The following is a 14,696-nucleotide window of genomic DNA, read 5'->3' as shown; positions in this document are numbered from 1 at the left end:
TTCTGGCTGTGAGAGTGGCATGTGGTCTAATGACTACAGACAGCATAGCTTATCACCTGGTGAAGGGCAGCCTGACCTTCCATCTTGTTATGCCAGTTGGAAGTACAAATCAGACTTCAGTCTCTTCTCCTACCCATCCGTTCTGCAATATATCTGGTGTCTAGAGAAATACAGAGCTCCACTCCCAACGAACCTGTAACGTCCTGTACTTGTCACTTGAGGCAGAGTCCCTGCTGATCCGCACTAGAGTATGAAGTCACCAGCCCCACGTCAGCACTCGAGTGCTAGACGTGTGCTTGTTGCTTTACGGCAGTGCACTAATTAACAAAGAAACACCAGAAATAACACTTACGCTCCTATGAGGGGAATTGAATCTGGGAAGTAGGTTTGGAAGAAATCCAGCACTTGATCGCCTGTCGTGAGCCGTTCAAAATCCTCGAAGGGCATGAAGAGCGTGCAGGTGAACGACTTATCCTGTGGGTTGAAAGGGAAAAGCAAAGAGATGCTGAGAGGGTCGAGATGAGCCCTGTGTGCTTGGAGATGCAGCACAGAGCTCAGCCGGTGACCCAGCGAGGGAGGCAAACAGCTCAGCTTGGAAAGGGGGTGAGGACTGTGTTCTGGGCCAAGGTGTTCGAAGCACTGCAGGCCGGCAGAGGTACTCTGAGAAAACGAGACCCACACGCAGCTAAGCAGCAATTTATTGGCTTTACTGAAGGTTAATGACACACCCGCAACGGGGACTCCAAGCGTTGCTGTCATGGAGGTGGAGAACCCAGCACACCGGAGCTGTGCCTGGGACGGAGTCTGACGAAGGGGTGAACAGCGAGCCATAACAAGCAGTACACAGAAACAGCTTGTGAATATATAATTAGGTACTTCCCTAAAGGGGCTTTCCGCTACCTGGCAACAGGCCATGCAAGGCAGACACAAACTAGCCTAAAACCGGTTCAAGGTGGTTCTCCATGTCCTGCAGTGACCGGGCGGCCTCGAGAAAGCGGAAGTTCCCTAGCTAGGCCGTAACAAAGTCTTCCGCAGTCCCTTACAGACTGCAACAGCTGCCCCATTTCCCGTCTTGCTTTTGTCATGGATTGTTTGTATCCTCATAGCGCCCACAACGGTCTCGGCATGCACCAAGTGCCGAGGACAGGCCTGTCTCCAAGCACACACAAGTTGCAGACAGGGAGGAAAGGGGGGAGAAGGAGCTAGAGCACAGATTGGTCATGGCCATGACTTGGTAGGGCAGGTGGTGGCGGGTGCGGTACAGGGGAGTTGGGGGTGGGTAGAGAGTGGGAGAAGTGGGAAAGGAGGGAGTGGAGCTCAGTGCTGGGGTGTATCAGTGCAGGGATCCACTGGTGAGGCTGGCAGGAGGAGCATGCTGTCCTGTGCAGCAGGACGGGGGAGGCCTGTTAGGGAGGGGACACTGGAAGGGCCCAGTTTGTTCGCCAAGCCTTCTGCCAGTAGGATGGGCTGGCTGTGGCTTGCTCCTGCCAAAGTCAGTGACCAAACTGCATTACTTCCAAAGGAACGGGAGCAGGCCCTTTGCTTTTGTCTGCACCCGCATTATGGAGCATTCTCTTCACCCATGTGCCAGGGGCTGGAATCCCCAGCAGATCCAGCTACCCAAAGAACATTATCATTGGACCAGGTGTACATTGCACCAGGTGTATCATTGGACCTGGCCATCTGCCCATGTGCATTCATGGTCATAGCTTTTCAGGGCAGGAGGGAGCACTCTGACCTTCTGCGGAGCACAGGTCATATACTGAATGCAGCCCGCTGGAGAGCAGCTTGGACCTCGTCTCCGTCCGCCTTTGGAGTAAGGGAACTGAACTTAGTGCCATGTTCCATAATAGTCTCAGCCCCACATTCTGGGACCTGGCACCATTGCCAAGTTCACCAGAAGAGTTGGTGTGAGGGTCCAGCACAGGGCGGCAGCAGTCGGGGGAGTTCTGAAATTGCGGGCATTTGCCATCAGGAGTTTCTAAAGAGGAGTTGGGTTAATGTGCCGATGAGCTGCAGGGAGGATCCAGGCTGTATCTGCATGGGCTAGGTGTGTCCTGCCAGCCTCTGTGGGGCTGCTGTTTCCACTTCCTGCTGTTCCTCCCCCACTCGCACATTGCTAGACCACTTGCTAACCGTGTGTTATGCACTGCCGCCAGGCCCAGCTTTGAGTCAATTGGGGGTCAGGCCCTTTCACACAGGGTCTGCACTTTCCTGGTCTGTTCCACAGAGGGTCAGATTGTGGTTGGCCTTTACGTGGGAATGGGGCACAAACAGGAGAGACCTCTCCCCACCCCATCATGGCCCCAATCAGCGGCAGAGCACGGATTCAGTCTGTGAGCCTCCCTGGGTTAAAGAGTCCACCCCGCTCACCATGGCAGCGCTAGGGTCCGTGTATCTCCCCAAGCCCCCTCCTGCCCCCAGAGCTTCTGCAGGAGCCAGGCCTGGAGCCGTCCCTGTGCCCCGAAGGAATGGCAGTGGTGGGTTCTTACCAGGTTAGGCAGCGCAATCATCATGAAGGTGTTCCTGGGCCAGATGTGAAGGTAATTCTCTTCCATGGCAAACTGAAAGGAAGGGACTGGTCAGTGTCTCTTTAGCAAGCCCATTACCCACAGATCAGCCCTGCAGAGAGGCAGGCAGGGTAGACGGAAACTGCACCATTTCACAGGGGGTAAAAGCCTTAGCAAGCTGGGTTATTTCCCCATCATCCCCACCCCACTCACTCCTGCCTCTTCCTTAGGGTTGCCAACTTTCTAATCGCACAAAACCGAACACCCTAGCCCCGCCCCCTGCCCCGAGACCCCTCCCCTGCCCCTTCTTGAGGCCCCGCCTCCACTCACTACATTCCCCCTCCTCGGTGGCTCACTCTCTCCCACCCTCACTCACTTTCACTGGGGTTGGGGCAGAGAGTTGGGGTGTGGAAGGGGGTGAGGGCTCTAACTGGAGGTGCACGTTCTGGGGTGGGGCTGGGGATGAGGGGTTTGGGGTGCAGAAGGGGGCAGGCTGGGGCCGAGGGATTCGGACTATGGGAAGGGGCTGCGGCTTGAGGCAGTGGTTTGGGCTGTGGGAGGGCATATGGGCTCTGGGCTGGGGGTACGGGCTCTGGGGTGGGGCCGCGGGGGCTGGGGTGCAGGAGAGGGCTCTAGGCTGGGGGTGGGGCTGAGGGAGTCTGAGTGTGGGAGGGGACTGCGAGTTGATGCTGGGGGTTGGGGTGCAGGCTCTGGGGTGGGACTGGGGATGAGGGGTTCAGGGTGTGGGAGGGGGCTCTGGGCTGGGGCAGGGGGTTGGGATGCAGGGGAGGGTGAGAGCTCTGGCTGGGGGTGCAGGCTCTGAGGTGGGGCTGGGAATGAAGGGTTTGGGGTTCAGGAGGGGGCTCCAGGTTTGGGGGGGCTCAGGGCTGGGCTAGGGGGTTGGGGCACCAGCTTACCTCGGGCGGCTCCCAATCATGGCACAGCAGGGCTAAGGCAGGCTCCCTGCCTGTCCTGGCTCCGCACTGCGCCCCAGAAGCAGTGAGCAGCAGGTCCAGCTCCTAGGTGAGTTGGGAGGCTCCACGTGCTGCTCTCGCCCACAGGCACCGCTCCCCCAACTCCCATTGGCCGTGGTTCCCAGCCAATGGGAGTGTGGAGCCGGTGCTTGGGGAGGGGGCAGCGCGTGGAGCCCTGTAGGGCCCACCCCCCGGCCTAGGTGCCAGACCTGCTGCAGCCCCAGAGCCAGGACCGGTAGGGACTAGCCCATCTGAGCGCCGCAGCCCCACCGACCGGACTTTTAACGGTCCGCTCGGCGGTGCTGACCGGAGCTGCTAGGGTCCCTTTTCGACTGTCGAAAACCGGACGCCTGGCAACCCTACTCTTCCTCCATTTGCTATCATTAGTGCCCCGCCCTAGTGGTGTCCTAGACTGTCTGCTGACATCACCACTTACTGGCTTCCCAGAGCCACAGCAGCACTCCCTTCCCTTTTCCTTCAGCACCAGAGACTGACTGCAGGAGCCCTCCCCCAAAATGAAAGGAGCTGTCGGTTCGGTGAAAGCTGCGTCTGATTCCAAGCACTGGTGGGAGAGGAGGGCGTGCAGAGGGGCATCGGTGGGTTCTAAGGTCTCCCCCAGGGATGCTCGGGCATTGAGCAGAGCCCAGATACTCACTGTTTGCAAGTCCTGTGCTAACAAGCAATTGCCTTGTGCTACCACCTGTTTTAAAGCCAAGATTAACTGGTTCTACCAGCTCTTATGGATCCTGTGATAATCTTGAAAACAGGCACATTGCAGTGATGTCTGCCTGAGTCTGCAGGGAGCCTGAAATAATAGCTCTGAGAGGCAGGACCAGCCCCATCCCTCCCCCAGAGCCAACATTCTTAAAAGGGATTTCTAGAAGGGTTGCTGTGGCAAGGACCAGGGTGTTACAGCAGAGCACAGGATGGAGGGCGGCTACTTACGTCCCCATCCTTGGGTGGGATGGTCAACTCCATGTACCCATGAGGAATGTACACATGGCTGTAGTTAAAGCAAGTTTGCCGCATGAACGGCTTTCTGACTGTAGAAAAGGCTCCATCACATCCCACAATGAGGTCACAGGTGACTTCCATGGGTGTTTGGTCAGGTCTGAAAAACAAGAGAAACCATTAAAATGAGGCTGCAGGACTTTGGCCTGGATCAGTGAACTCCCTCAGCACCAGTGGCCAGGGTAGATGGGCCGTTTGCTCTCTGCTGAAGAGGTGTCTAAGCACTCTTTTGGACTTGATTTTTGGGTGCTGTGTTTAGCCTTCAGGTGTATGAAGAGACTGTTTGATCAACGTAGATTTTATAGAGTCCCATCTGGCCCATTGAGCCTGGCTGCCTATCACAGGCTGTTACATTTCACCCCGATACCTGTGCTGAGCTCAGTGACTGAGTTAGACCAAAGCATTTCAGGCCTCAGGAGACTAAACTCCTGTGTGCCACAGGCAGTGACCAGGGGAACGTGAGGTGCCACGTGTACCCAAGGCCCTGTAGTGGACGAAGTGACATGCCCAGGTGATCCCCGCAGGCAGCCTCTGCCCCATGCTGCAGAGCAAAGCGTGGAACCCCAAGGTCCTGGCCATCAGTTAATAAGCTCTGGGGGTGGAGTAAGGACTTAGTCTGTAGGTTATTAAAGATGGTGTTTGTGAACTAGTCTCCACAGCTTTGTGTAAAAGGCCTCTGTTTACAGGGTGACCTAGTGCTGACAGCAGCCGCCAGTGTTTCAGGGCCATGCAGGGCCATACCATACGTCACGCTCAGCTAGAACAGGGTGTATCTGAATATCCAGACAGACACCGCAGACACCTTTGCGCAATGGCCACCAAGATCCCCTCACAGGAGAACAAACACATCATAAATCTGACGGACTGGTTCAACGCTGACGGTGCTGGGGTGTGATCCAAACCTGCCAGGTCACAGAAACCAAGTCATCACCTTACCTCAGGGGAGACTGTCTAGCCAGGACATGGATGGAAAACTAAAGGTGGCAAGACAAGCATGTTTGTTACTTGCACAAACAAATAAATCCATGTGTCTGGCTCATTGCTGATGTAGTTGCTTTGGCACTTTTAAACTCTTCATGAAAACTGCTGCAATGTCTGAGTCTTCACAAACCTGACGTCAAGGGTCAGCTCAGAACAGCCTTGCCCAGTTGTTTGTTTTGATTAATTATTAGGCAAAAGCTCTATGAAGAGAGCACTCTCAGGGATGGGGCCTGCATTACCCTTGTAAGGTTAATAGCCCTGATTCAATGTGGCAGCGGAGCAGCTTGTGTCCAAAGTACAACTTAGCGTTGGGGTACTTCTCAGCAGCTGTGAAAAGAAGAGAAGTTTCAATGTAATGGATTGAACGAGCCCACACAGCTATCCCAGAGAGCGCCCTTTTCATCTCTTTGATCAAATTAGATTCCTTCTGTGGGCGGGGGCGGGGAGGGAGCGAGATTTTATGGTTAAAACTTGTGAAAAGTATTTACTAAGTGCAATACATCCTGGCAAAATATTCTTGTTCACCGAGACAAGGGTAATCTTCAGATACCGCTATGACTCCTGTCCCTGCAGCATAGGAATCATCACAGAGACTGGGCCTGTGTGACCCCCCAGCAGCCAACGGGAGATATGTGCACGCACCCAAGGGCAGAATGTGGCCACCCAGCTGTACGGCTGACACGTAACTACTTTGTAACATGCTGCAAGTAATGACTTTTTTCCTAGTAATGTTGTTAAATCACTCCATGTTGCATTCCAAACTCAGTGTTCAGTTGGACTCAGTAGAATGCAAATACACTGAAGAGATGGGTTATTTAGCTTTCCTGTCAACTTTCCCCTTATTTATACACAAAGCAGATAATTAGGAACAGTTCAAATTATCTCACCCAATCTTCAACATCACCCACCATCAAAATCCCCCGTGATATCAGCTGTTTTTCAATGAACGTCTAATCTGTGGGCTCAGTTTCCATGTGCACCAGGATGCTGTCTCTCAGAGCTAGTGCTCTGGAAATCAGTCCTTAAAACAAATTTACATATCAGGGCCACATTTGTTTTAAATGCTGCTGCTGGTTTCTCCCTTACATCCCCATTTTAAAATGTGTTCTAGGTGCCAGACCAGAACGCAGGGAGTTTGGAATCCTAAAGCCGACTTCCACAGCAGCCACAGAGTGGGAGTGAGAGCCTGGCCACATAATTCAGGGCCAAATGTTCAGAAGGACCTGCTAATTCTGGCACCCAGTTTGAGACAATTAGGCAGCCCCAAAATGAGGCACCCCAAAGTTTGTAGCAACTTTTGTAACATTGGACCTTACTCTCTCTAGTCCAAGTTTGTTCCTCTGTCAACTGAGCACAGTGTTTTCCTACCATAGAGGTGTGTTGGGGGGTTAATGTTTGTAAAATGCCTTTCGACTTTCAGATAAAAAACACTCTAGATAAGTTTTAAGTATTATTCGAGACGTGTCTTCAAAAGCTACATGTTAGTCTGTACTTGTAGACTCTGTTAGTGGCTTCTGACTATCATGAAGAGACCCAGAACTCTTGGAGAACCAGAGCAGCATTTCCAGAGGAAACCATGGAAACTTAGCCCACTTAAAACTTAGATCAACCTAGCTATGTAGCTCAGGGGTGTGAAAACTTTACAGCCCTGAGTGCCCTAGTTAAGCCAACCTAACCCCCCCCCCCCCCACACACACACACACACCCTGCCCCTGTGTAGACATGGCTAGGTCGACAGAAAAATTAATCTATTGACCTAGCGACTGCTCCCTGGGGAGCTGGATTGCCTACACTGATGGAAAAACCCCTTCAGTTGATGCAGGAAGCATCTATATTATGTCTCTACAGCACCATAGCCTTTAAATTAGGGCTGTCAATTAATTGCAATTAATTGCAGTTTTAATCACACTGTTAAACAATAGAATACCAATTGAAATTTATTAAATATTTTTGGATATTTTTTGACATTTTCAAATATATTTATTTCAATTACAACACAGAATATGAAGTATACAGTGTTCACTTTATATTATTATTTTAGATTACAAATATTTGCATTGTAAAAATAACAAACAAAAGAAATAGTATTTTTCAGTTCACCTCATACAAATATTGTAATACAATCTCTTTTTATCGTTAAAGTGCAACTTACAAATGTAGATTTTTTTTGTTATATAACTGAGCTCAAAACCAAAACAATATAAAGGTTTAGAGCGTACAAGTCCACTCAGTCCTACTTCTTATTCAGCCAATTGCTAAGACAAACAAGTTTGTTTACATTTATGGGAGATAATGCTGTAAACAAGAAGCGGGCAATGTCACCTAAAAGTGAGAACAGGTGTTCGCATGGCACTGTTGTAGCTGGCATCGCAAGATATTTACATGCCAGATGCGCTAAAGATTCATATGTCCCTGCATGCTTCAACCACCATTCCAGAGGACATGCGTCCATGCTGATGATGCTCATTAAAAAAATAATATGTTAATTAAATTTGTGACTGAACACCTTGGGGGAGAATTGTATGTCTCCTGCTCTGTTTTACCTGCATTCTGCCACATATTTCATGTTATAGCAATCTCGGATGATGACCCAGCACATATTGTTTGTTTTAAAAACACTTTCACTGCAGATTTGACAAAACGCAAAGAAGGTACCAGTGTGAGATTTCTAAAGATCACTAAAGCACTCGAACGAAAGTTTAAGTCTCTGAAGTGCCTTCCAAAATCTGAGAGGGATGAGGTGTGGGAAGCATTCTTTCAGAAGTCTTAAAAAAGCAACATTCCAATGCGGAAACTACAGAACCCAAACTACCAAAAACGAAAATCAACCTTTCTGCTAGTGGCATCTGACTCAGATGATGAAAATGAACATGTGTCAGGCCTCACTGCTTTGGATCTTTATTGAGCAGAACCTGTCATTAGCATGGAAGCAAGTCCTCTGGAATGGTGGTTGAAGCATGAAGGGACATATGAATCTTTAGCGCATCTGGCATGTAAATATCTTGTGACGCCAGCTATAACAGTGCCATGCAAACATCTGCTCTCACTTTTAGGTGACATTGCCCGCTTCTTGTTTACAGCATTATCTCCCGTAAATGTACACAAACTTGTTTGTCTTAGCAATTGGCTGAAAAAGAAGTAGGACTGAGTGGACTTGTAGGCTCTAAAGCTTTACATTGTTTTGTTTTTGAGTGCAGTTATTTTTTGTATATAATTCTACATTTCTAAGTTCAACTTTCATGATAAAGAGATTGCACTACAGTAGATTTGTGACGTGAATTGAAAAATACTATTTCTTTTGTTTTTTTAACAGTGCAAATATTTGTAATAAAAAATAAATATAAAGTGAGCACTGTACACTTTCTATTCTGTGCTGTAGTTTTTGAAATAATATTTAATTTTGTAATTTTTGTAATATTTGAAAATGTAGAAAACATCCAAAATATTTAAATAAATGATATTCTGTTATTGTTTAACAGCACGATTAATTGCGCTATTGATCACGATTAATTTTTTTTAAATCGCTTGACAGCCCTACTTTAAATCCTTGGTCCAACCCTAGATTTTCTTAGGTAGGACAAAGTGAAAAGGGCCTAGGAGCACTCCAAAAAGGCCAGGACACTTACCTGTTAGCAGCTCTTTGTTTAAATTTGCTCTGTCCACAGAGAGAATGTACTGCAGGGAAACAGTTTTAGGAAGTGAGTATTTCTGGAGCATTTTTTGCAAAAAATGTTTGGAGGATGACATGATAGGCAGCAGTCCTGCAAACACTGACACGAGTCCTTAACTGTAAGCACATGAGCTGTCTTGCTGAAGGTGAGACAAGGCTCTGAACCTTCTCCAGTTTTTCAACCCGAACTGGACACAGTCTTCCAGCAGTGCTCTCGTTGCTGTGGGGGGCACTGGAGGGGGCAGCAGGGCTGGGGGAAGGGAATGCTGGGTGAGGCAGGAAGGCTGCATGTGGGGAAAGCTGGGAGGGAGAATGTGGTGGAGCAGAAAAACCGGGTGTCATGGCTGGTGGCTGAGAGGAGATGGGAATGGGGTGGGCCCCCAGGTGGGATTGCAAGGCATAGGGAATTGAGGCCACGTTTACACAGTTGGATTGTGAGAAACAAACCATTGGGACAGTTTTTGTGAGGACCCAGAGGAGTTAAAATATTTGTGTTTTATGGTTATAAAAAACATTACAGTGTCCCTTGGCCACAAGATATTTTTTGCATTAGAGGCAAAATAGCCAAAATATGTACTTTGTTCCATCATTATGGTGCTGATGGTGTACAGTCCCTTCCCTGAGGGCTCAGAGCACAGCCCCAGCCAGACAGGGTGCAATGGAAAATGCAGAGAGGGGGATAAGGAAGGTTTTGTGCATAATTACTCTTAACTCACTCCCCAGGGCATCTTTTCGTCCACACACGGATGCGATCACTGAGCATTACACATTGCTGTAACACCGGTCCGGTGAACGTAAACAAAGGCCCCTGCCCCCAAGGCATGTGTGGAAGGAAAATACCTGGCTCTTTGTTCCATAGGGGATGGAATATGTTTTTCCCGAGGGCGTGTGTATCCTCCTGGCCCGCATGGGGATGCCTTTGGCCACAATCTGAAATCAAAAGGGAAGAGACTTCCATTACCTTCAGCTCCAACAGTGAGGCTGAGGGGCCAGTGTGTGACTCCCTGAAGCCCACTAAGTCCAATGGGGCCTAGGCCCAGCCCAGCGAGTCAGGGATCCCTAATCCAGCCCTGGCAATGTGTGATGTGCTACGCTATAAAACTGCTGCAGCTCACTGAGACAATTAGCTGCCAGCTCCTTCTAATAAAAATCCCTGGCAAGTTGGTTTGGCCGGAAAAGGTCCGTAAAGCCCCCAGCGCCTGTGTGGGAATCCAAGCCAAGGTGCTGCACTGGGGTACGAGCTGTGTATGACCTGGGCTTTATTCTCCCCTCAGATCTGAAAGGGCACAAGCCTGAGCAGCTGCAGTTAGACCCCACGCGGCAGGGGCAGGGCTTGCACTCAAGCGGGCTGTGCGGAGCTCATGGCACACTGCGGGCCTGAGCCAAAGCCCAGTGAGGTCTGTGGAAAGGCTCTGATTTCCATGGCCTTTGCAGCAGGCCCTGGGCTGAGGATATATGGGAAAATTCAGCTTTATCCCTGGATGGCTTGGGGCCTAGACCTGAAAATCAGCCCCACTGTTCTGCTCCCTGGCGCCACTGCCCACACCTGGCTTTCTAGGGATGATGCTTCCACTGACTGCATCGTACTTGCCCTCCCCCCGTCCTTACTCCTCCGAGGGCTCTCGGCCCAGATAGCTGCCATGAAGAGCCGGTGCTCTCTCTCTCTAGGTCCCCTGGCACGACAGCAGAGCGCCAGCTGCATGGCCTCCGCGCACGCCTGCTCCAGGGGACCCGGGACTCGCCCTGCCAGGCTGCCCGCACCTTGGCCGCGTGCCCTGCAGCAGAGGAGTGCCAGGCGTGCAGGAGAAGTGGCGATTATCTCGGGAGGCCGTGCCAGTGGACGGCTTTGGTGTGTTAACGGCTCCCGGGCAACGTTAGGGAGAAGCACAGCTACGGCCTGTCCCTAGGGCTTGGAGCTGTCCCGGCCGGCCAGCAACTGAAATGAAACCTGTGCTTGACGAAAGGTCGTCAGGCATTCGCTTAAACCCCCCAAGGGAGGCAGTGCGGCTACCTGCTCTTCCATCCCAATGGCCTTGAGGGCCTGGCGTCCTCTGTGAGACAGCGCCAAGTTAATGCTCCTGCCCCGAGCAGCTCTGGCGACGCGTATATCTGAAAGGAAACAGCAGCTGTGGTTTGTCCCTGGGGCGGCCATGGCTCGCGCGCAGAGGAAAGCCTGTGCACACGGCAGAAGGCTAGCCAGGCAGGAGTCGAAGCAAAGCTTTACACTAGCCTCCCATGAGAGCAGGCGTTTATTTACACACAGCTTCACAAGACTGAGGATCCTGCAGCAGCTGGCGGCAGGCCTGGTGGTTTGCTCCAACGCCATGCCGGAGACATGCGCATGTGACCTGAGGGGGCTGGGACATGGCAGGAGCCTGGCCTCCACCAGGCTTTCTGCCTCCCAGGCCAGTGGCACCTTCCCCCACCCCTCGCAGGGAGAGGCCAGCACATTCCTCGCTTCCTGGAGGGCAAGTACATCACCTACGAAGGACCTGACCTTGCCCCCTCGACACCAGCCGAGCGGTACCTTACCCCAGGACTAGCCCCATGAAACGCATGGCGTTACTCTCAGGACAAAGGGCCACTCGGCCTGAATAAGGCGGCAGACACAGACGCCAGGGGCCTGGTCCCAGGCAATGGAAGGACTCATCACTTCAATGAGCGTCGGATCTAGCCCTTAAAGCATGTACGTTTCACGCTGCTGTGTGAGGTGGGCCTGATCCTGCAGCCCATGCTTGGCCCAGGTCCCAGTGGCTCCAGAGGGAGGTTGGCTGAGTGGAGCTGGTCAGTAGAGGCCTGTTTTTAAGGTGAACGGTCCTCTTGAGTCTCCCATTGAGGAACCAGAGTAACACCCCTGCCCCCCCCCCAGTCTGTGACCTTGGCTCTCTGAGGGTGACCAGTCCAGCGATGCTGGAGGGCCAAAAAGGGCGCAACAGAGATTTGGGGTTGGCTTTGCTGCACGAGTGTTGCTGCAATTTCAAGTCAGTGACGTTGCTTGCTTGTTTTCCTTTCGTGTGCCTGGTGCCTGAGCGAGGTACCAAAGGCGCTCCCAGACTGCAGCACCAGCCCAGCGCACCCCGGCGTGAGTCAATTCATTCATTGCTCTGGATCTGTTTGAACTGTTAATTTTTGACAGCTGCACTGTTAGTGGTAAACCACCTTTCTGTGTGTCATTTCTTACAGCAGCAGGTGGGCTCTCCCTCCACAGCTGTGGCTGGAGCTGAGTAACCGGAAAACACGAAAGCCTGGATGTAAAAACCAAGTTCTCTTTTATGCTGCATTCAGTGTGTCCATTTCCTCTGCAATGCAGCTTATACCAGCAGAGCTGAGAGCAGCCAATGAACATCTGTGCTGCTCCCAGCCCTGTGGGAATGGCGGCTGCTCTCCTGGACCTAACTCAGGGAGATGGGCAGAGGTAGGTCCAGGAGAGCAGCCATCATGGAGAGTGGTCTCTGAGGCCTGCCCAGGGCAAAAGCTATGCTGAAAGGGACCCTAAAGGGAGCTGGAGAAGAGCTAGCCAAGGCAGCATTTGGAAAGAGTCCATTGGAAGAGCTTAGAGGTGGCAGGAACAATAGCTAGGCAGGGACACTAGCCTGTGATTGAATGCTGAGGGGAAGGCGCCATCAGCCCCATCCCAGCGATGCAGCAAAAAGAAGCAGCATTACACAGGCTTGTTTAGATGTTTGTAAGGGTGGCTGATCAGCAGGGATAAAGCAAAACCAAACCAAACCAGCCTCACTTCCTCTTTAGTTGAATGTACACTGGGAGATCTCTGTCTCAGAGTTTCTACTATGTTGTGTTCCAGTCACATATGACGCATCCTTTCAGCAAAGCATACCGAGAGCTGTTCACAGCTGTCAGTGCTGGGCTCCACTAGCCGAATTACGCAGTCTGGGGGCAAGCGAGATCACTGTGCGGAACAGCTCCAGGCTGAGGGTAGAAGTCCTTTCAAACTCTTTTACCTGTGCGGAGTCTTTGTGCTACTGAGGAACGGATTCAGTATGGGTTTGGTGCCCCCGACATCCTAATCCTCTGTCAGTGTCCTACAGTGAACCTGGTGATGTTCTCAGGCAGTGTGGGGATAGAGGGGCAATTTGGGGCCAATCAATGGTGGGGCCCATCAGGTGGTTGTGTATCTTTACTAACACATTGACACCTTGGCCTCGAAGCTGGGCACTTAGGCTCCAGCATGCCCTAGGAGAGCAGAGAGGAGTCAAAAGCTCTGAGAGCCAAACCAGCTTTATTAACTCCCCTGGATGGACGAGCCCCTGATCTTTGCCTGGATTAGGTGCTGGTTAAACATTTGTGGTGTCTTCCGTGTTCACGCCCAGACTGAAGCATGCCTGGCTGAGTGTGTTTGTCTGGAGCACCCTACATGAATACTACAGTTTCAGGTGAGCTGGGAGACCAAATGCTAACGTGTGCTTGGTGTTATTTACGTGCAAGTCGAGGTCACCCAGCAGCAGGAGCAAGGGCTGTGCACACTTCCCCACATAACTGCCACGCTGCCTCAGCCCTGACTTGCAGCATGTCTTGTCCACCGTGAGCAGCGTCCAGGTACAGAGAAGTGGTTCTGGAATATGCACAACGTTAACTTGGACAAGGATGCAACAAACCTAGCGTTGTTTTTGCAACCTAGGGGTGTAATCCTGCAAACATTCGGTACTGAGGGGTGGTGCTGTGAGGAGCACCACTGAAGCCTGAAACTGCCCCAGTAAAACGAATTATGCTCAGTGGGAAGCTTTGTGAGGACGTATGACTCTTCCGCTGACCTGGACTCTTCCTTGTGAAGGAGAAGCAGAACAGCATGTCATGGAGTTCCAGTGGATGTGATTTTTAAGTCAACTTCTAGTTCCTGGTGCAGGAAACCCAAACCAATAAATATCCCACATATATTTTTCCAGTCTATTCTGACTGCCTTTAGCACTATATACCAGTATAGGTGTCCATTAGCAAAACGTGTGGTGTGACCATACTCCACTTTCCTAGCTTTGCTTAATGGCTTTTAAGTAACCAGTAACCTTTGCAATTTTTTTGGAAATGAACCAGGGTAGTGCATGTGTCTGCCTCTGGGGAAAGGGGGTTCCCTTCCTCAGCAAAAATAACCTGAGCTACTCATACCATCTCCAAGGACGAGGGTGTGCACGGGGCCCTATTTCTTGCAGCTTACCTTATGCTGGACCATCAGCTGAGGCAGCACTGCCAGGAATTGCAAAAACCAGGGTTTTATTCATATCCCTCTAATATTAGCTGGTCTTTTGCCAACCAGCTAGATGCATGTATGGGTTATAGCACATCTGTGAGCCTTTAGGACGGGGTGGGCAAACTTTTTGGCCCGAGGGGTTGCAAAACTGTATGGAGGGCTGGGTAGGGAAGGCCGTACCTCCCCAAACAGCCTGGCCCCCACCCCCTATCCGACCCCTCCCATTTCCCGCCCCGACTACCCCCCTCAGAACCACTGACCCATCCAACACCCGCAACCCCCGCTCTTTGTCCCCTGACTGGCCCCTCCCGGGGCCCCCCTGACCCTAACCACTCCCCTGGGACACC

The 14,696-nt window shown here is 51.4% G+C and overlaps 1 protein-coding gene across 1 annotated transcript in view; it reads right to left on the bottom strand.

Annotated features, from left to right (window-relative positions):
* KMO (kynurenine 3-monooxygenase) overlaps positions 1-14,696 on the bottom strand; it is a 42,448-nt gene that overhangs the window by 19,922 nt on the left and 7,830 nt on the right. Inside the window, exons 3-9 of the mRNA XM_077830053.1 lie at positions 11,158-11,255; positions 9,987-10,076; positions 9,103-9,151; positions 5,716-5,803; positions 4,430-4,595; positions 2,493-2,564; positions 353-474 (exon numbers count right to left, since the gene is read on the bottom strand). Coding sequence (XP_077686179.1) covers positions 353-474; positions 2,493-2,564; positions 4,430-4,595; positions 5,716-5,803; positions 9,103-9,151; positions 9,987-10,076; positions 11,158-11,255 — 685 coding nt within the window. The remainder of the gene's footprint in view (positions 1-352; positions 475-2,492; positions 2,565-4,429; positions 4,596-5,715; positions 5,804-9,102; positions 9,152-9,986; positions 10,077-11,157; positions 11,256-14,696) is intronic.

The sequence above is a fragment of the Eretmochelys imbricata genome, chromosome 11, assembly GCF_965152235.1.
Source record: "Eretmochelys imbricata isolate rEreImb1 chromosome 11, rEreImb1.hap1, whole genome shotgun sequence".
NCBI classification, from domain to species: domain Eukaryota; kingdom Metazoa; phylum Chordata; order Testudines; family Cheloniidae; genus Eretmochelys; species Eretmochelys imbricata.
Note: the sequence above shows the minus strand (reverse complement) of the source record. Positions and strands in the feature narration are given on the sequence as shown.